At 36.0% G+C, this 22,154-nt stretch overlaps 1 protein-coding gene across 2 annotated transcripts in view; it reads left to right on the top strand.

Annotated features, from left to right (window-relative positions):
• Positions 1–21,943, top strand: part of LOC113612028 (phospholipid scramblase 2) — a 30,844-nt gene extending 8,901 nt beyond the window's left edge. Inside the window, exons 3-9 of one of the 2 annotated variants that reach the window (XM_027091584.1) lie at positions 247–327; positions 4,951–5,153; positions 7,136–7,178; positions 9,910–10,130; positions 11,651–11,812; positions 18,466–18,627; positions 20,957–21,943. In XM_027091584.1, coding sequence (XP_026947385.1) covers positions 247–327; positions 4,951–5,153; positions 7,136–7,178; positions 9,910–10,130; positions 11,651–11,812; positions 18,466–18,627; positions 20,957–20,992 — 908 coding nt within the window. In that variant the 3' untranslated portion in view covers positions 20,993–21,943. The remainder of the gene's footprint in view (positions 1–246; positions 328–4,950; positions 5,154–7,135; positions 7,179–9,909; positions 10,131–11,650; positions 11,813–18,465; positions 18,628–20,956) is intronic. The other variant, XM_027091585.1, reaches the window with a different exon arrangement.
• Positions 21,944–22,154: the final 211 nt, after the last annotated feature.

Below are 22,154 nucleotides of genomic sequence, written 5' to 3'. Positions count from 1 at the left end.
ATATTTGAAAACTAGAAATTCAGCCCCAGTAATTAGCTGCCTATTTTATCAGAAGGGAATTTGTTTGAAACAAGATTCTACTGCAGACTAACTCTGATAACAGGCATAGCTTTTGTTAAGTGAAGAATTCACTTTGTTTCAATACAACACAGGAGCATATAAATGAAATTATCTAAGAACAATGCATTTTTTTTCTGATATGTATTTTTTTAAGAAGATATATGTTTACCTCTCCTTGAATTGCAGATGTGCAAATGAATGATCCTCACCCAGGAACACAGTTGCCAGGCGGGTATCCCCCTGAACATCCTCCGGCAGCTTTCCCAGGTAAAACACAGGCTTAAAGAATAAAAAAACAAAATTTATGAGTTATTGATATTCCCCAAAGGGTGTGTGTGTGTGTGTGTGTGTGTGTGTCTGTCTGTCTGTCTCTGTATTTTAGTAGTGTCTTTTACTAAAAGTTCAATAATGAAATTTGTAGCCTAGTTCTGGATTTTTTTCTTTGACTATACGTTATCATAAATATCATTAAAATATTTTTTATTTATACAGAATAGTAAAAGTGTTGTGTTAATAAAAACAGTAATGAATTGACATTTAGCAAATAAGATATAAGGTTGCACATAAATTAAACCCCAAAATACACATATTAAGTAACAGATTTTATCGATTCTCCATTCGTTCTGAAAATTATGGTCATGCAGTCACATTTAGGAGATTTATCTCTGGGTGCTTTTGAGTCATTTATTATCTAGGGTTAATTATGTTAAGTGATTGTCATGCAAAAGAGATGACTGCTTAAGCCTGGAAGCTTCAAGCAATAGAAACATAGCTACCTGGGATAATTCTCATTTTTATTTTGTAACATACAAAAATGTGCAACCTTTGCTTTTATATACATGCCTTGCCTTTCTAAGAAAAGTAACTGAGTCATATCGCTACATACCAAGTAATATATTATTTCTTTTGAACCACTGCATAGAAGACTTCAGAGATTTTCATTTAGACAAATGCAGTTATCAACATTACCAGAACTTGGGCTTCCCTGGTGGCTCAGTGGTTAAGAATCCTCCTGCCAATGCAGGGGACATGGGTTCAGGCCCTGGTCCAGGAAGATCCCACATGCCGCGGAGCAACTAAGCCCGTCACACCCACTGAGCCTGCACTCTAGAGCCCGCGAGCCACAACTGCTGAGCCCGTGTGCCACAACTACTGAAGCCCATGCGCCTAGAGCCCGTGCTTCATAACAAGAGAAGCCACCACAGTGAGAAACCCGCACACCGCAACGGAGAGTAGCCCCCGCTCTCCGCAACTAGAGAAAAGCCCGCGCGCAGCAGCAAAGACCCAACACAGCCAGAAATAAAATAAAATAAAATAAAAAACGTTACCAGAACTTTACCAAATGGCAGAGTTCATGGTACACCTACATTTGCAAGTAGGCCGGCTACCCACATCTTGAGAGACCATCCTGAGGACTTAGGATCAAAAGGAGTCTTGTTTGGCCAGAAGGGTGTATGCATTTTTTATTCTACTCTGAGCAAACAAATCTGTTTAGGAGGTGAATGGCTTGTTTAGTTGTCTAGCCAGAAACCTCAGTGGAGCCTGGATCTCATCCAGATGTTTGCATTTAAACGAATGCGAGGTAGAAAGACTCCCAAGGCTCTAAGATGATAGTTCTCAAAGGTGCCTATACTTAAGTATTACTTGTAAACTGCTGAAAACACTAGTACCAGGGCACTATCCCAGGAAAACTGAAACAGAAGCTCTGGTTGTGGGACCCCAGGATTGGTAATTTTTTAATTTCGCAGGTGATTCTAATGTGCAGCCAGGGCTGAGAACTGCTGCTCTCAATTTTTAAATGGTTGGTGTTTGAAGAATTATTAGCAAGTCTATAGTATGCACCCAAGGCACTTGGAGGATATTTTAATCCACCCATGGCTAAATAATAGTAGGCGATACATAATTAAGTTATAATGAGACTTGAGAGTCTGTGAGAAAAATAGCTCAAATTTATTTCTCAAGTCGAAGGCCAGTATAGCACAGGTCTTTTATGACAGTGATGCTAACAATAGTAATAGATTAAAACTGAGAGTTTATTGTGCCTAATGTGAATTAACTCATTTAATTCTCAGACAATATTATGGGGTAAATACTATTAATTATCACCATTATGCAAGTGGGAAAACTGGCATAGAGAGGCTGGATCAGGCTTCAAGTTCTGGCTTCTGTACTTAATAGTTGTGTTGTGGTTTTAAGCAAGTTGCTGTACCTCCAAGCCTCAGTTCTTATCTATAAAATGGGCATAATATTTTGTAATTCAGGCATTTTGGAGATTAAATGAGAGTATGTGTAAAGCAACTAGCACAATGCCTTACAATTAATAAATGACAAATATTTACTATTATATTAATAATATATTAAATCAATTGGGCTTTAGGTAAATTAAATTTCAGGTAATTCTATATGCTTAATCCATTGATTTGGGAAATAATTATCCTCTCTAAGAATCTCGTGAAGGTTTAATAATGCTAATAATGTAACCAATTAATTCACATCTCCTCCCCCTCACTGGCTTGCCTGTGGTTTCATCTTTGCACTGTAGTCAGTGATGTTTAAAAATAGTTATCTGTTAATATTACAGACAGTACCCAATGGGTACATCATTGGCTTCCTTTTGCTTTCAGGATAAAGACCAAAATGCTTAGTTTGGTCCACCAAACCCAAGGGGCTCCCCTGCCTTCTCCTTATCTGTCTCTTAAGACTGTCTGTCCTGTTCAGGTAGACTGGCCTTTTTGCAGATTTTCAAATGCACTGTGTTTGTTACTATCCCAGGGCTTCTTTCTGAAATATTCATTCCCTGCTGCCCACCTACTCAACTCCTTTGTATTCCTCAGATCTCAGCTGAGGGTGGTCCTCAGGGAGGCTGTCCCAACTCCCTCCCTCTGTCTCTCCCCATCTAAATGCCTTCCTTTGGCACATAAAACCCTGGTCCCTCCCTTCAAAGCGCTTGTCTCTGATTTTAGTTAATCACTTACTGACACTGGTGTTGTAGATCCCTAGAGTAAGGGTGAGTGTAAAATTCTCTCTCCCATTAGGCAATGAGGGCAGGGGTTGCATTTGCATTTCCCATTTTAAATCCCAGTGCTTGGTACTCCTAAAAACTTTGCAAGATATCACACAGATCATGGAACTCAGTCTTCTGTTTAAAATCCCTAAAGCCTGTCAATCACACTTGGAATAAAATCCACACTCCTTATTAAGGGGCTCTCAAGATGAATTGATCCTATTTCTTTACTGACAGCTGTTTCTGTTCTTCCTCTCCCTTATAACGTCCCTCTCTTTCTCAAACATGTCAGATTTATTCCTAAAGTCAGAGATTTTGTATTTGGTATTCCTGCCTCCTGGAATATTTCTTACCATATCTTCACACACGCTTTTTCCCTTCTCAACTTTTAGGTGTCAACCATAAATTTTATCTATCTAAAGTAATTGGTTGATACCTTGCCCTTTTCCCCATGTATTTTCTTCATCAGGTCAATCTGAAATCTTTTTTTAAAATTTATTTTCTGTCTCCTAGAAGTTGCCTCTAAGCTCCCTGAGAGCAGGTTGCCTTGTTGATAGCTGTATCCTCTGATTCTAGACCCAATCACATTATAGATCATCTGTAAATATTTATTCATTTAAGAGGGAATAAGTTATAAAACTATACTTAAAAGACATTGCTATGAGGTTTAGTCTGTCTTCTGAGTCTTACTTTTTATTGGTGTATGTATTTTGTCGTCAGTATTCCACTTAAAAGTATTTACAATTTTCCTGCTCTAAGTGTTAAATTTTGCATAGCCTTAACTGTTAAAATATTGTGGGACACAGTTCTTTGCAACTACATCCTCCATTCCTATGGAACAGCTACTCTGCAGACTATTCATTTAAGTTATAAAGTTATGAAGCTTCATATTTGTAATCACACATTCATGTGGAATAGAGTATATACTCATTTCTTCCTCTACTGTGCGTAATAAGTACTTGAGACAATTTTGCCTACTATAAGGTTTTACCTTCCTTGGTTCTCAAACTGTATTTTCCAGAGAGCTTAGGGTGCTGAACTGTGAAATTTACATTTGTAACCTAATATCATAACTTTTTTTTTTTTTTCACATGGAGGGTTTTAGGAATGGGATACACCATGGGTTAAACCTTCAGGCAAATTGTTAACCCAGAGGAGTATCTGGGCAGTACTGGAAGGAATGACATACCCTTACCACTATACTAGGGTTTCTCAACAAAGATACTACAGTATTTCGGGATGGATAATTCTTTTTCTTTTTTCAAGGCACCATTCTGGTCCTTGTAGGATATTTAACAGCATCCCTGGCTTCTACCCACCAGATGCCAGTATCCCCTTCCCTTCAATTATGACAGCCAGAAGGGTTTCCAGACCTTGCCAAATATGCCATGAGGGGACAAAACCACTATCAGTTCTATACAGATAAGAAATGTCACATGTTGGAATTCTAGAATTATCATTTTTTACAGGGTGGTTTGGTCCTAGAAATGCTGACTCAAAGCCTTTATTCTGGGCTTTCTACTCAATGCCATCCCTCTTTTCCTGGAAGCCATTCCAGAATTTTTATGTACCTGATTCTAGATCGTTGTTGACTTTCTTTCACTTTATTAGATTTCAAGCATATTTTCACCTGAGTTTTGAATGATAAGGGTAAGGCTGTGGGGCAACTCTAAACACAGCCTAAAACCCTCAGAATAGGAGTGGACCTGAAACCACAGGTATTTCATTGAAAAGTCACTGAGAGAGAAAAACACAAACCTTAAGCTTCATAGAAACAGGATTTCTAAGTAGAAATTGTAGTTTGTAGATAGCTGGGTGATCCTAAAAGAGTTGAAGTTTGCATTTTTCTCTGCAGTTACAAATAATTTCACATGTTCATATTTCAGGACCTCCAGGATATACTGGCTATCCTGGCACCCAGGCTGGCTATCCAGTCCCGCCAGCTGGCTATTCAGGTGCTGGCCCAGTCGGCTTTCCTGTCCCATACCAACCAGTGACTAGTCAGCCAGGCGCACCTGCAGGGGTACCATGGATGCCAGCACCATCACCTCCATTAAACTGTCCACCCGGATTGGAATATTTGACTCAGGTAATTCAATGCATAAAAGACTCATTAAAAACAAAACTGTGCTTCCAGTTTACTTAATGAGATTAACAGCTGGCTAATTCACAAAAGTCTGAAATGGTAAAACAACATGTTTTGCTTACAGATTACTCTAATTCTTCTAGGTCAGGTTTACTTTTAAAGCAAAATGAAAATGTCTTAGGAAATTGTATTTTCTATGATCTTGAATATAATCTGCAATAATAGCTAATAGCAAACCTTTATTAAGCTTCCAGGCTTTGTTCCTAAGTATAATTCATGTACTTACTCATTTAAATTCTTTTTTAAAAATCCTGTGATATACAAGTGCTCTAATTATCACCATTTTACAGAAGAAGAAACTGAGGTCCAGAGAAGTTACATAATTTGCTTAACATCAAAATGCAGAGGAATTGGGAATGGCTTTTTACTTCTGGAACCTTAGTTCTGGATCCTGCCCTTTAATCCCAATACTGAATAATTTCCTAGGAGTTGGAAAGAACCATCAAACTCGATTTAGTGTTGATTTTCCGTAAGTGGTACCAAGAAAGGAGTTATTGATTTGTGTATAATATGACCTACCTTTCATTATACTTAAGAAAATTACATTTTTATGTTCCTTTTGTTCTTTGGAAGACCCAATTTTATTAATGCTACCAATAAGAAAAAAAAATTCCTGGATTTTAATGTACTACATGATAGCTTATCTCAGCAATGTGAGATTTAGTATTTGTCTGCCATTAGAAATCTGGTAGGTTAGTTTTCAGTAAATGAATTGTCTCTCTTGCACTGTCTGCACTAATTTAATTTACTACAATGCACTTGGGCAGCCTATAATATAAGAATTTTGCACTATTGGTGGGAATGTAAATTGATACAGCCACTATGGAGAACAGTATGGAGGTTCCTTAAAAAACTACAAATAGAACTACCATATAACCCAGCAATCCCACTACTGGGCATATACCCTGAGAAAACCATAATTCGAAAAGAGTCATGTACCACAATGTTCATTGCAGCACTATTTACAATAGCCAGTATTTGAAAGCAACCTAAGTGTCCATCAACAGATGAATGGATAAAGAAGATGTGGCACATACATACAATGGAATATTACTCAGCCATGAAAAGAAACAAAATTGAGTTATTTGTAGTGAGGTGGATGGACCTATAGTCTGTCATACAGAGTGAAGTAAGTCAGAAAGAGAAAAACAAATACCATATGCTAACACATATATATGGAATCTAAAAAAAAAATATATGGTTCTGACGAACCTAGGGGCAGGACAGGATAAAGACGCAGACGTAGAGAATGGACTTGAGGACACGGGGAGTGGGAAGGTTAAGCTGGGACGAAGTGAGAGAGTGGCATTGACATATACACACTACCAAATGTAAAATAGCTAGCTAGTGGGAAGCAGCTGCATAGCACAGGGAAATCGTCTCGGTGCTTTGTGTCTACCTAGAGGGGTGGGATAGGGAGGATGGGAGGGAGACGCAAGAGGGAGCAGATATGGGGATATATGTATACATATGGCTGCTTCACTTTGTTATATAGCAGAAACTAACACACCATTGTAAAGCAATTATACTCCAATAAAGATGTTTAAAAAAAAAAAAGAATTTTGGTAGCTCCTAAGTTCTCTAAGAAATACCCTAAGCAGATTTTTTTTTTTAAATTAGGCCCTTACAAAATATTTGGGGACGTTGTCACCTACTACAAATGATGATATCAAAAGGAAGAAAAAATGTTTAGATTTGTAGAAAAAAGCTCTTTAAATGGATGAAAAGGTCTTAATATTTCTTAGGCCCTTCTGGAAGGAACATATTAACTTTAATTTTATATCTAGAAGTAATATAAACAATTATTAAATATTGATAAATGTTGATAATTGATTACATACATTCTTCTAAATTTAAGAACACTAATGTTAATTTGTTTGGCTTAATAACATATGGTTACAGCTTAATTTTTTTTATTATAATAGATAGATCAACTATTGATTCATCAGCAAATTGAACTTCTGGAAGGTATGTATTCATTGTATTTATCATATTTCTAGGAAGAGAGGACATTTATGCAGATAAAGGCATATCACCAACCACAGATATAACACCTTCAGTGATGCTGGATATTAAAACTGGTTATTTACAAATGTCTCTCTTCGTGATAATGAATTGATAAGGATTATCAGCAGCTCATTTCTTGAGTTAGGAGCCAAGTGGTAAAATACTATTATGCTGGACATCTCTCCTCATGATACAGACCCTAACTTAGAAGGAAACAAGTCAAAACTTACTGTTGTTCCCCCTTCTCTCTAGAAATCATTTCAGTGATTCTATCACTCTGCCTAACCTCTGTCCCTTCAACCGTTTTTTCCCCAGTTTGTGATGTCCTTGCAGTTGTCACAGAGCCACATGCAATAGTTCAGTTCCCTTAGTAAATATATTTCCAGAGCAAGTGCACTCTGAATTTGGATGGATGGGAATGTTTTGGAAAATTGCATTACTGCCCACAGTTTCTCTTGGGAGTCCAGAGGAACCCTATAAAACCCTTTTTTCCACAGGCTGTGGATATCACCTTGGGCACAGGGACACTGCACTGGAGGGTGTTGACCAGCCGGCCAAGAGGCCTGACTTCCTAGAATGCCACTGGTGCTCCTTTGAACAGGGCCTGACTCCTACAGCTGTTTCCTTAGGTCCAGTGCTCGTCAGGTGCAAAGTAAACTTAAGAAGCCACTAGATGTTTCAGGACTGCTGCCGGGGGAAAGGGAATCTGGGTAGATTCATGCACTACAGTATCCTCCTTATAGGTATAAAGAGGTCAGTGAAAACTCTAATAGATTTTAGAATATATCTATTAACTCTTTCTTCACATCTTTGCAAAGTTCTTTTCCATTGATAGAAATTATGTGAACTGTGCTACTGTAGAAATACGGTTGATATTTGGTTAGAATATATAATTGTTGCTTATTACACTTAAATTACTTGTAATGTACACTTAGATATTTAGAATGTTCTCATTTTCATTAGTTTGTTTATATTACATTTTCTCTGGAAAGGAACTCTTCATATGATAATTTATATTCTTAACTTTTTTAATGATTCATTTTAGGGAATTTATTCTTGATATTATAAAAAACAAAAAAACAGACACTATACATTATATAGCACTCCATTTATAGTTTTAAGATTTATAAGTTTTATGTATATATTTGGAAATATATATGTATTAATCATGAAATATAAATTTCAAATTTAGTAGTTATAAATTCTTCAGTTTTTTAAAGAAGGATGTCTAATTTTCTTTTCTTTTTGTCTCCAACTGAAAGTTTATATTTTAACATTATGAGCAGTATAAAGAAATAAAGATAACTCAGTTCATTTTTAGCACCTGAGACTATGACAGGCACTTATACATTTCCCAATTCAAAACTTAATAGACAATAAAGACATAACCATAGAATTCTCTTGTTTTATTTGTTTTCATTTTTTAAGTAACTAGAAGGAAGCTTAGATTGTGTAAGCCCACTGATCTCATTACACAGATAAACAAGCTGAAGAATTTTCAGATTAAGCTACTTAATGAAACAGTTAGGTAATAGATCCCATTTCATGAATCAGTTTAATTTTTTCACATGAAATATTTGACTGGCCGATATTGAGGTAAAGAGTGGTTCTATTAAAGGCAGGGTCAGGGCCTGTCTGAGTCAGAGCAGAGATACTTAAGGGAGGTCATGGTGATAAAATTTGTGAAGAACATCTCTATCTGACTAAAAGTCCATCCACACCAATATTAGAGAGTGATTTTTGTCTCTATGTTTCTTTTAGTTGCTCATTATGTTGGTGGCTTCTAATACCCTATGACCCACGTTAATCAGGGCTATGGACAAGTGGCACCATGAATTGCTCCCTCCTGGCTTTAAGCAAGGAGAGGTTTCCAAAGTGTGGTTCAATGTGGGAAGCCCTTTGGTAAGATACCACGTGGGTGTCAGATGTCAGCCCATCTGTTTCCCCTGTGAAGAGATTAGCCCCTGCTAAGGTACAGAGTTCACTTAGGATGCCAGTGGCCTGGAATCCTCCGACTTGCAGCCTTGGTTGCCAAGGGCCTTTCCCCTTGTCTAACACCCATTTGCCACTTCTGAACAACCACTGCTGAGCTAAACAAGGGTGCCCTGGACTGAGGGTGACGTTCTACCTCACCTTGCATTTTCACTCTCTCCCTCTTCACATGTGTGCATTGAGAGAAAGCCCTCTCACACCTTCCTCACACAGTGCAGAAAGAGAAGCCATGACTGTGGTTTATAAAACTAAATCTCAAGCCAATTTACTTAATATAATACTATACGGTGCATAAACATAGCAATCTTCCTATATTCCCCTCCATAGCTGAATACATGAACAAGTAGACATTTTCTGCATTCACTTAAAAGGACTGTCGCCATCGGCAGCACTGCACCATCCCTCACAGCAAAGTCTCTCTTTCTGACATGGGTCTATGGAATTTGGAAGATACGAGTTGTTTTCTCTTTCATGTCTCATACAGGAATTCCTAATTTCTTTGTACTTAATACCCTCTCATCCATTCCCTTTGCCTTTTTTTCTCTGTTTAGATCATCTCTAAACATCTTTCCTTTTCTTCCTCCTGTATTATATGAAGTATCATCTTAAAATGGTATAACTAGATATTGTAGTATCTTAGGATAGATTGATTATTCTTTTAACACAATAGTCATAGTGAATCCCTCTTTTATGTTTTTAGTCTTAACAGGTTTTGAAACTTGTAACAAGTATGAAATTAAGAACAGCCTTGGACAGAGAATTTACTTTGCAGCAGAGGATACTGATTGCTGTACCCGAAATTGCTGTGGGCCTTCTAGGCCTTTTACAATGAGGATTCTTGATAATATGGGCCGAGAAGTCATAACTCTGGACAGACCACTAAGGTGTACCAGCTGTTGTTTTCCCTGCTGCCTGCAGGAGGTCAGTGAGCAATTACCAGGGTAATTTTTACAAATACTTTGCAAAGTAGTTCTGCAAGAATTTTCACCTTATTGGTGAATTTATATAATCAAATGAGATTTAAAGGAAAAGTGGTCCACCAGCTATTGGTTTATGCTTGAGGGTAAATGGTAGGAAGGAAGGCAGGTGGAAAAGAGTGAGCAGTTAGCCCCATGTCCCTGAGCAGTGTGCCCCCCGGGGGTGAGATCAGGGATCTCAGAGACGAGACTTCTTGATCTTCAGGGAGAGCTGAGAACGTAGGTCACCTTGGTCAAGTCCCTCACCTGAAATGACCATGAGGGCCTGGCCAAAGCCAGAGGAGGGCCCAATAGAGAATATCCTCGAATGCCATCCCAGAGGCAAGTGGACAGAAGAGTGAGGGAAAGAACACATATGTTCAGTTCATCTCATTATTTTAGCCAACCTACAAGGAGCAAACCTAGGAGAGGGCCCCTCTGAGAAATCTCAACTCCTGTATTTTTCAGTTCTCCATTTGAAAAAAACAAGTAATATATTTGAGTCCCTGTAATAGGGGTATGCGAATTGTGAACACCTTCAGCTCCATAAGGACCAGGTGTCTCTTTCATAGTACTTGACAGCCCTCTGATAAAGAACATGGATCTCAGGGGAGACGCCAGGGCACTGAGTGTTTATAGGAAGTTGGCCTTTGCCTGTATCTCCACTGGCCTGAGACCAGAGCTGCCTGGGTCACTCAGTCATCCTTACTGGTAGCTGTGAGAGCAGGGCACACAAAGATACAAGCACATAGAGATTTGATGTCTAATACTGCTCTTATTTTGAAAGGATAACTGAAGTTGTTCATACTGAATTATTTTGTTTTCCATGTCAGTTTAAATGTAATAATATTCATTGGAATAGCTGAGGGAAAACTGAGTGTGATGGAATATGCTCTATAATTTATAGAGCACCTTAGCATACATTATACAATTGGTCTTAATAAAGAGATCTAGGAAGTCCTCAGTTACAGATAAACATGCTGAGATGCTGTCAAGGTCACCCAGCTAATGTTCAGAGCCAAGATTCCAGGCCCCATTTTCTTTCCATGCTAGCACTATTGCCACTTATATTTGAAAACTGCCCCAGTGATCAGGGCTCTGTCCATACACTTAAGCCACTGTTTTTAAAGGAATTTGAGGAAATAGCTATTAATAATTTAGACATTTTTTATAAGTATGGAAATTTTAAAATATACAAGACCAGTAGAGCAGTGCTTCAGAATGGAGACAGTGCATGCAGCCTCCCCGAGTCTGTGTCTCATCTCTTCCACTTTGCAGCCTGGGAATCTGATACAAGTTAATTAACCTCTCTGTTCCTCAGTTACTTCCTGTATAAACAGGGATAATAGTACCAACGTGGTAAGGATGTGGAGTGAGTTAAGTGGTGCTTAGAACAGTGTCTGACTCTTAGAAAGTATTCAGTAAATGAGAGTTCTTATTAGACATTGTTATGATTACAGTTTATATATTCTTTTGCTTTTGTAGATAGAAATCCAGGCTCCTCCTGGTGTACCAGTAGGTTATGTTACTCAGACCTGGCACCCATGCCTGCCAAAGTTTACACTTCAAAATGAGAGGAGAGAGGATGTGCTAAGACTTACTGGTCCATGTATTGTCTGCAGCTGTTGTGCAGATGTTGATTTTGAGGTAAGAGGTGTGATAACGTTTATGGGTTTTGCTTTCCTAGTATAAGAATAACATAAGCTGGGAGGATGTTACAAATATAGTAAATGAATATGTCCTGATATCTCAAGAGGGTCTCAGTGTCCTTCATATTTATCTTTGGTCAGAGAGATGGTTATTGCTCTGATTAAGCATCAGTGTTGATTGTGTTAAATGGAAAAAAGAGAAACAGAGATTTGTAGTCAAATAAATATAAACAAAGCATCTAACATTGGTGCTTTTTGTGTAGAGGTACTGTACGTTATCCATTTTAAGTGGAACATTAACCTTGTCATCAAAGTCTGATTGCCAAAGCATATGGTTCTTCCTTAGCATGAAACACAGGCTGCCAGTGCTCTAGGCCCTCTTCAAAATCGCCGACATCTTTGAGTTCCTACAAAAAGCCCAGTTATGCAAAGAGAATTTTAACAAATATATGATGTACTACCCAATCATGCTTCTCTATGATCTCTCCTTTATCTTTGTATTAAATTCATTCATTAGAAATCACAATATATCTGTGTATTTACTACCTGGAGGAATTGCATCACAGCAGTTTTTCAACAAATGGGGCCCAGACTTATGGCCCAAATTATTTAGTTGCAAATGCTTAAAAGTTGAGAGATTATAAAACTTAATCTTGATACCACGATTCTCTTGTATAACATAAAATCTGGTCAACTGGACAATTTCCACAGAAGGGACAAAAATCTAAAACTGAGCAGGACTGCCCCCTTATGATAAATAAGTGGGAACTCTGCCACTGCCCCTGACTTGACAAGGTTTTCCACTATCCAGCTTCATTCTTTTATATTATCTGCCTGTCTTTGCTAGTCATATGATTTTTAATTCCTCTGTTATATAAAGATGGATCACTCCTCTCATTGACTTCAGTGTCTAATGAGGCAGACAGGCAATTCTAAGAAAAGTACATATGATGTAATTAGAGACTTTATAAAGACTCTTACAAAGAATGCATAGTGTGAGGGGGGGATATAAACTATGTATGTTTAAAGATTTTATAGGTTTGTGTATAATAACAGTTCTCTATGTAGGGGTTATCATTCCCATAAAAGATTCAGAAGACTGAAAGGTAATTGTTGTTTCAGGGAATATTAATGGAAGTTTTGCTGACATATATTTTATCTATGTAAAATAAGTAAAAATACTGGTGAAGTAAGTCACACTGGAGTGTGAAGCTCTTATATTTAATGATAAGAAAGTTGGAAATCATTCAGCAACCCTTCTCAGTGGATACCTTAAAGCATCTATTATAGGCAATGAATTAACTTCTCTCCTGTGCATCTAGAATGGTGCTAACTAGATAACATCTTTGAGGGAATTGAGAAAATAGTACCTTGAATCACTTTCTATATACTAGATAATAGAAATTTTGAAAGCAGGAATTATCAGTATGAAGGACCACTATGGAACATGGAAAAGAGTCATTCTAAAGGAAAAAAATAATTCAGAGACATTTATAAGTGTACCCAGTGGTACTGATTCATAGATTTGATGTCAGTGGAGGAAGAAAGAAAATTTAGACATGATTCTAAAGTCTTATTGGTCTGATGTCTGATGTCTGATGTTTAAGAAGCTGAATGTTTAAGAAGCTAAATGATGATGCCATTGACCAGGGTAAGAATCCTGAAGGAGAAACAGTTAATTTGTGGGAAGCTAATGATTTGTTTTTGAGTCATGTTGGTTTTAGGTGTGTAAGGGAAAATTTTAGAGTTTTTGGCATACTGGCATGGCAACTGGCATGGCAGTTGAAGCCATGAGATTATCCCACGGGTGAGTAGAAGAAGGACAAGTAGACTTTGTAACCCTTAGAGATAATGAGGGAATCTGTCTTATTCCAGGGCTATTAGGAGTAGGAAAAAAATATGCCTACATGAAACTGATATCCCAATCTAGCCCCCTCTATGATTTTGAGGTCTGAATTTATAACACCAGTATGGGGCTTCCCTGGTGGTGCAGTGGTTGAGAGTCTGCCTGCCGATGCAGGGGACACAGGTTCGTGCCCCGGTGCGGGAGGATCCCGCGTGCCGCAGAGCGGCTGGGCCCGTAAGCCATGGCCGCTGGGCCTGCACGTCCGGAGCCTGTGCTCCGCAGCAGGAGAGGCCACAGCAGTGAGAGGCCCACGTACCACCAAAAAAAACCAAAAACCAAAACAAAACAAAACAAAAATTTATAACACCAGTATGATTCATGAATCTTAAGACATAGAAACTGATCTTGAGTGGTGATACACATGGGAGAATTGAATGCAAAAACATACTAGATGGAGATTGATCACCAAGGTCACCCTCTATCCCTACAGAACAAACCTATCTCCACATGAGCAGATTCAAAAATTAACATACTGTTCTAGGAACTAATCTACCAAAACCAAACCGCATATAATAGAACAGTCTGTTATCAGTCATACAAGAAATACCTAAATAGACATTAAAGAGCCTAACAAAGAAACAAAAAGGGTCATAAGGGGAGGATGAAACAAATAATAAAGGCCAGGAGGATATAAAAACAAGCCAAATAGAACCTCCAGAAATGAGGAACAGTCATTGATAAAACCTCATTTGAAAGGATGAGCTACAGATTAGACACAGGTGAAGAGAGAGTTAGTGAACTGGATCACCCATATTAGGAATATAAAGAGGAGGTTGGTGGGCAAAAGATATAAACTTGAAGGGACATGGAAGCTAGAATAAACTACTGCATATGCCAAAGATGAGTTACAAAAAAAGAGGAGACAGAAATGTTTTGATACAATATTCAAAGAGATACATAGCTAAGAATCTTGCAGACTTGATGCCATTGGTTCTCAGATTCAGAAATTGCAAGGAGTTCTGGTAAGAAAAAGAAATAACACCCAGATACAGCTTAGATAAACTGCAAACTGCAAACTAAAATAGGAAATCTAAAATCATCAAATGGGAGTGGGGAAGATTATTTCTAATACGTAATTCTCTGACCATTAGGGATTATGAACATTTCTCTAAGTTTACTAGCTACTTGTATTTGCTCTTTGAATTATCTTTTAATATTGGTTGCCTGTATTTTCTATTGGGTTGTTTATTTTTTTCTTGTCAATTCATAAATATAGTTTGTGTGTTGAAGACATTGACCCTGCATCTGTATTTCTGTCCTCTGATCTGCAAATATTTTCCACAAATCTACCCCTTTTGTACTTTGTTTTATAAATATATCTCAGTTGGCTGGACAACTGTGTCATCACAATTTATTAAGTAAACTATTCATTTCTTGCTAAGCTGAAATGACATACATTAAATTTCCACAAGCAATTTCTAGATTCATTCTTCTATTGCATTGTTACCACTTTTCTTACAGTAGTGCCTTATAATTCAATTATGGTAACAGTGATGTATCCTATATTTAGTCATAGCCACACAGTCACTAATCATTTTGTTTTATCATATTTTCTTGCTATTGCCAGATGTTTCCTTTCATGTGAACCTTAAGATCATTTCATTAAATTTTTCAGAAGTTAGAATCCAATTAGTATTGTATTGTCTATGATTTTTTTAAAATTAATATATTTATGATGCTAAACGTGTCTCATCCCAAAAGTGTAATATATTTTAATTCATTTATATCTAATTTTGTACTCTTCATAAGACCATATAGAACTTCTATCTCTTTTTTTAAATTTTTGTAAGTAATTTATAGGCATTATCACTACTAATCAGGAATATTTCTATTTGTAGGTACTCATTGTTAATATTGAGAAAAGCTATTTATTTTTGTTTACCTCTTATTCAGCCTTGTGACTATATTCTAGTATTTAATTTGGAAGGCATTTTTGCTATACTTACTTGGTTTATCTAGGTATAAAATCATATAGCAAATGGAAGCTCTTCTAATTTGCCAATTAACTTATTTTCTTTTCCAGCCTACTTCTTACAGCAAAACTGAATAATATTTGCCAATTTTGTGTATACCTACTAAGTTGATGATTTCAATTGAAATAGCAGCAAATGTTTCATAATTTAGAAAGATACTGGCTATTTTTCATAGTATTTTTCTATTCCTGTTTTACCTAGAGCAAGAATCAACATACTTTTTTTTTTTTTTTTGGTAAAGGAAGAGATAGAAAACATTTTAGAGTTTTGGGCCATATGGTCATTGTTACAACTACTCAGGTCTGCCATTTTAGCATGAAAGTAGTCATACACAATACACAAATATTGGGTGTAACTGTGTCCAAATAAAACTTACAAAAACAGGGTGCAGACTAAATTTGGCTCATTGACCTTTGCCTGCTGACCCTGACCTAGATTTTTATTAAGAATTGATACTTAACTTTCTAAACAGCAGAGCATCATAACAGTCATGAATATAGACTCTGGAGAAGAACACCTGGGTTTGAAATCCATTTCCATGACTTCTTATTTGTGTGAACTTGGACAAGTGACTCACCTCTCTTTGCTTTGGTTTATTCATATGAAAATTGTGTGTAATAATACTATATATCCTATAGAGAAATTATGAGGAAAAAATTACCTAAGACTTGTAAAGCATTTATATGCCTAGCATATACTAAATGTTATATAAATGCTTAATTAGTAAGTAAATAAAATAGCTTTTCAGGACCTATGGATACACTCATATTTTTGAATTATATGATTTTTTTTTTAGTATTTTGTACTTTATTATAATATTTTTTATACTGGGCTCTATGTGCTAATGTACTATTTGGATTTTTGTATTTATATTTATGTTGTGAGATGAACCTATAGATTTCTTTTTAGAATACCTTTATCAATTATTTGTATTAAATTTATAGGTTTATAAATTTAATAGTAATATAATACCAGTTTATTACTTCCAGAAGTTGCAATCATTTTATTATGTAGATTTTCTGTTTTTAAAATATTTTCTAGAATTTAGCTAAAAATTATCTAGTCCTGTTGACTTTTCAGGTGTAGATCCTTATTCACTTTTCTGTTCCTTTCCTTTAAAACATTATATGTCTACCTCTTACATAAATTTTTGGTGAATTTTTAAATTTCTTGCTATAGTAATCAAAACGGGGAAGTGTTAATATCTGGTAAGTGCAGTAGTAGGATTATGATGGCTGATTATCTTTTGTATATTTTGTTAAAAATTATTTTTCAAAAATTAAAAATAATTGAATTAAAAAATAAAATGTAAGGTGTTATTACTAGCTTCAAATCCTTACATGACAGCTATGAGCAGACAAAACATGAAGGTGTGCAATAGGGAATTTGTATTAGTTTGTTTTGCCACAAGAGCGTAACAAATAATCCCTAAAGCTCAGTGGCTTAAGAAAACATGCTTATGGGTCTGAAGGTCAAATGATATACCTAGGCTCAGACAGATGGCTCTGATTTAGGCTTCCAGTTGGTCTCAGGTCTGCTCCAGGTATGTTCATCCTGGAGCTTCAGCAACAGCAGCTGCCTGGATCATGCTTTCTAGTGGCTGATCACTGGAGAGCAAGACCAAGGCAAAACCACTCAGCCATGTTTAAGGTCTCTGCTGATGTCACATCCACTAACACTCCACTGGTCAAACAAGGCACAAGGCCAAGCCTAATTTCAATGTGCAGGAAAGTATACTGGGCTTACAGAGGGAGGGGACTGAAATGACTATTTGATGAACAGTAATCCATGCTATCACAGTTTTTTTCATATTAGAGGTTTCAAGTTTTTAAAGAACTTAACCACCCACATCCAAATAAAATGAGTCAACTGTTTCTAATTTGCCCACATTTATGTAGCTGTCCCAACCTAAGCTAGGTCTTCAAAGGTTGTTGCCAGCACGTGTGGTACCTTGTGCATATTTGAAAAGGACACTTCTCTTACTGGTTTGACACAACTCTGCCTATATATACCCTGACAAGTGTGGACTACATTCAGCCTCCACATGCCCACTTGGTGGGGTGCATTTCTCTGGCTATAAGCTGTTCAACTCTTTATCATGGCCCTGAGCTTTCCTCAGGCAGAACTGAAAAATTAGAAGAACTTTACTTTGGAGCTTTTTTTGTTCCATACACATTTCCTCTTTTGTTGTTCATCCTCCTCCTGTTGTCGAGTCGTACCCCAACCTTTGACCTGAGGCATCTCATCAAGTTACTATTGGTTACTTAACCTTCACTCAAAACTGCCAGTCCTCTTTACCAGGCTCTTGGCATTTCATGTTTTCCTACTGACAGTGGGTGATAATGGGGCCTCCCATCACCTTTAAAACTCTGCCTATATCAACTCTCTGTGCTTGTGTTAAAGCAGAAGTCAGATAGGAGTTTCACTTACTACCTTCCTGATGGCTTCTAGAAATTTCATCAAAGAAATATTTTCTGCTTAAATTTTATTTTGGCTCAATTCAACTAACTTATTACTGTATGTCTTAATGGAGAATAGAAAATGTTAAATATTTCAGCTAAACTACTTTCATATTCTCTGTACCAAAGAAACAGTTTTTTTAAATGAATCTATAAATGGATATAGGAATCTACATGCATGTAATGAGTGATATAATGTTCATAGTTATGAATGGTGTATAATTTTAATATAATATTTGTTTTATTTTACTCCTACTTGGAAAGCAGCTTTATTATTAGTTTTCTAGAATTCTTTGTCTTTTTTTAAAATTAGATTAAATCTCTTGACGATAAATATGTGGTTGGCAAGATTTCCAAGCAGTGGACTGGCCTTGTGAGAGAGTTATTTACAGATGTCGATAACTTTGGCATCCAGTTCCCTTTAGACCTTGATGTGAAAATGAAAGCTGTGATGCTCGGCGCATGTTTCCTCATTGTAAGTTTATTCTTGCTAATCTGGGGTATAGATGGTTTCTCTAGGATCATTCTGAAATAATTTGGTAAATTTTACATTTTTAAATGACCTTAAATTTGTAGGTTTTATTGAAAGTGGTCCGATTTAATTTTAGCTCTGAAATTCCATTTTCTTCTGCTACTCTGGGTTCACAAATGACTAGCTTCTCTCTGGAGGGTCTATGCAGTTTCACATTGTAACAAGAGGATCTTATATATTAAGGAGAGGCTCTGGTTTTAGTAAAAAAAAAAAAAAAAATTGGTGATTTGGAAAAGAGTCTGAATCTTCCAGTGTGTTTAAATGGAATAAGTCTCAGTGAAACAAAGAGATTTCTGCCTGATTCATTATTAAATTAAACCATCTAATACAGAAATACAAATTGTAGTAAGAATCTACATTCAATCAAGCCTTAGACAGAACTACCAATTAAGAGGAAATATATGAGATACAGCAATGACTTTGAACTTGTCTTCACATTAAATTACCTAGGGAGCTTTTAGTAGTAGGCCATATTCCAGTTTAACTAAATCAGAAGCTCAGAATTAAAAGTTTGTGTAGCTCCTCAGATGATTCCATATACAGCCGATGTCAAGGGCTCCTGGGACAGAGCAGTGGTTTTCAACCGTAGCTGCACAGTAGAAACACCTGGGTAGCTTTCGCACTCCCTGTGTCAAGACTATGTACCCAGATCTAGTAAACCAAATCCTGAGGTGGATCCAAGCCTTCAAGCTGTTCGAGCTATCATATGATTCCAAAGCAAGCAAGGTTTGGAGTCACTAGATTAACACCTTAAATATTGGCATATGGATGCAATCAGAAAAAAAATAAAAAGTAAAAGAACATACAGAAAAAGGATCCAGTTACGTCAACAAATACATATCAGGAAAATAAAATAAAAATAAAATAAAAAGAGAGAAACATCAGCTTAATGTAGTTTGTAGACCATGTTTGGAAACTGATTTAAACAAACCAATATAAAAAGACATTTACAAGACACTCAGGGAAATGTGAACATTGGCAATTTGATGATATTAATGAATTATTAAGGTTTTTTTAAAAAATATGATGTTATTGTGGTTATACAAAAACAGTCCATTTTCTTCAAGGGCACATACTGAAGTATTTCGGTATAAAATGATATGGTATCACAGATTTGCTTTTAAATAATGGGGGTGAGGGAAAAGGGACACAGCGGATGGAGTAACTGGTGAACCAAGCTGGGTGAGTGGTCATTGGGACTTTATTTATACTATTCTATCCACTTTGGGACAGGCTTAGTATTTTCTATATAAACTTTTAAATATAACCTTTTAAATAAACTTTTAAATATAACCACAGTTCTATCTAAAAACTATGTTTTCAGTAAGTGTTTATTTCACATGAGAAGAAAATTTTAACCTTAACTTGGGGAACTGTTTAACCAAAGGTTTACACACCATAACCAAAGATACGGTGTGTACAGGGTGGAGAGAGTAGTCTGGGGTGTTTGGATAGAAGTGAATATGGGGTAGATTGGGCAGTCTTCCCAATCTTATAGACCTTGGGAAGATACTGAAAATTGTTTAGTTAACTGGTTAATTTTAAGCTATGCATAAATAAAAGAGTTATAAACCCAAATTTTAGAAAGATAAATCCTGGTGACTGTGTACCAAATGGATTGAAGAGAGGTAAAATTGTAATAGTGCAATTGCAAGTGAATGGTGATAAAGATTCAATTATTTCTTTGTAAAGAGAAAAAGGAAAATGATAGATGTGAGAGAGGTACAATCCACAGGACCTGACAGAAGTTGTAGGGGAGAGGGTCTGGTTAGAAATTGATGGAGTAAGACAAGCTGAGGAACACAGTGGACAACAAGTTTGGAAGAGAAATCATAAAACTGGGCCAAAAAATTCTAAGATGTTATTCTAACTCTAAGATGGCTGTCATTCTCCAGAAACAATCTAAAAATTGTACATGGAACTCCAGTCACAACACAAGTTATATTACTAGAGAAGGAGTACAAAAAGTTGAGGAACAAAGATTGAAAGAGGAACATTCTAAGAGGCATGAAAAAAGTGGAATTTAGAGAAATTACCAGAGGATTAATTAAGTTCATACAGGTATCAATAAGTGAAAAGAATTACAGGATTTAATTGCCATTAAAATGGAAAGCTGAAGCTATCAACCTTTCCCAGATCTACCTATTAGTTGATTTTTCTTGTTTAGCAGATACGTTATTGTGTTTCATCAGATCACTTAGCATTTATGCATCTGAGAGCTGATCTCTGTTTTGTTGCTGAAAACCCATTTCCGTATTTTGTTTTTATCTAGGACTTCATGTTTTTTGAAATGACTAGAAATGAATAGAGAGCAGGAGTGTGGTAATGCATTCATTGACATCTCCTCAGAAAATCTGAAGTCCCTATATCGATTGGGACTATGTAAAAGAAGAACTGGTGGATTTTTCTCTTTATGTAAATGACTTATTATAGCATATGTGAATTACACTGTGATGCCTGAAGCTCCAGATATATGATTTTACTTTTCAAATTAAAGAGTTTATTTTTAATATCACTTACTTATAAATGTTTTTATACATTTCCTGTTTCATTGTGTATTTTGGAGAAAGGATATAGAAATTTTTACATTTAAACATAACTTCCTATGATTAATTACTTTGAACTACAGTCTCTGCTTTATTTTCAATTTGTATCGCAAAATTAATTAAAGACTTTTTAAAGTAATTTTAATATAAACTTACACATTATTTTATTAAATCTAGTTACAATTTATTTCATATGTAACAACTGTTATTTTGCAAATACCGTATATTCAAAAGAATTCAAAATGAACATAATTTCAGTGTTTTTTTAAAATTACATTCAAATAATACTCAATATTCTTATGTCAAGGGAAAGTAAAATCATTTTTTTGATCAGAAAATCACACTACATTTAACTTCTCCTGTAAGCTAATCTGCAACTATAAATAACATTTTCATTTTGACAAGACTATAAATTACCAATTTTTGATAACGATTTTTCGTGAAAAAAGAATGATTCTGTCCCCAAGAAAGACACATTTAAAGACTCACTCACTCTAAAACTGGGATATTGTTATAAGTTTTGAAGTAATTATTTATATATGGAATGGTTAGCTCCTGTTCTGTATTCTGTCATTCATGGAACATAATAGTTTTCAGATCACTCAGGTGTTAATTAAATAGAACATATATATTCTGAGTATAAATGCCTACAATGGTCTATTAGATTATTTTTACCAACAATCAAATAACTAAAATAAAAAATTGCTGATATATTTCTTTGCATATTTGATTTTTGTTTTTAAACAAACTGTGAACAGTCAACTCACATGATATTCTGAACTTCACACATTTACCTTCCCTTTCGAATCTCCTTTAAAAGAGCAAAAGCATAGGATAATCTTTAGCAAAATATATACCTGTGCTGGAAACTTAAGTTTTCTTCCTGTCAGAAAGTTAAAGGAATTTTTATACCCTGTTTTGTAG

The sequence above is a fragment of the Aethalodelphis obliquidens genome, unplaced genomic scaffold (genome assembly GCF_003676395.1).
Source record: "Aethalodelphis obliquidens isolate GAN/ISIS:26980383/991018 unplaced genomic scaffold, ASM367639v1 scaffold72, whole genome shotgun sequence".
NCBI classification, from domain to species: Eukaryota; Metazoa; Chordata; class Mammalia; order Artiodactyla; family Delphinidae; genus Aethalodelphis; species Aethalodelphis obliquidens.
This window is presented reverse-complemented; position numbering and strand designations above follow the sequence as displayed.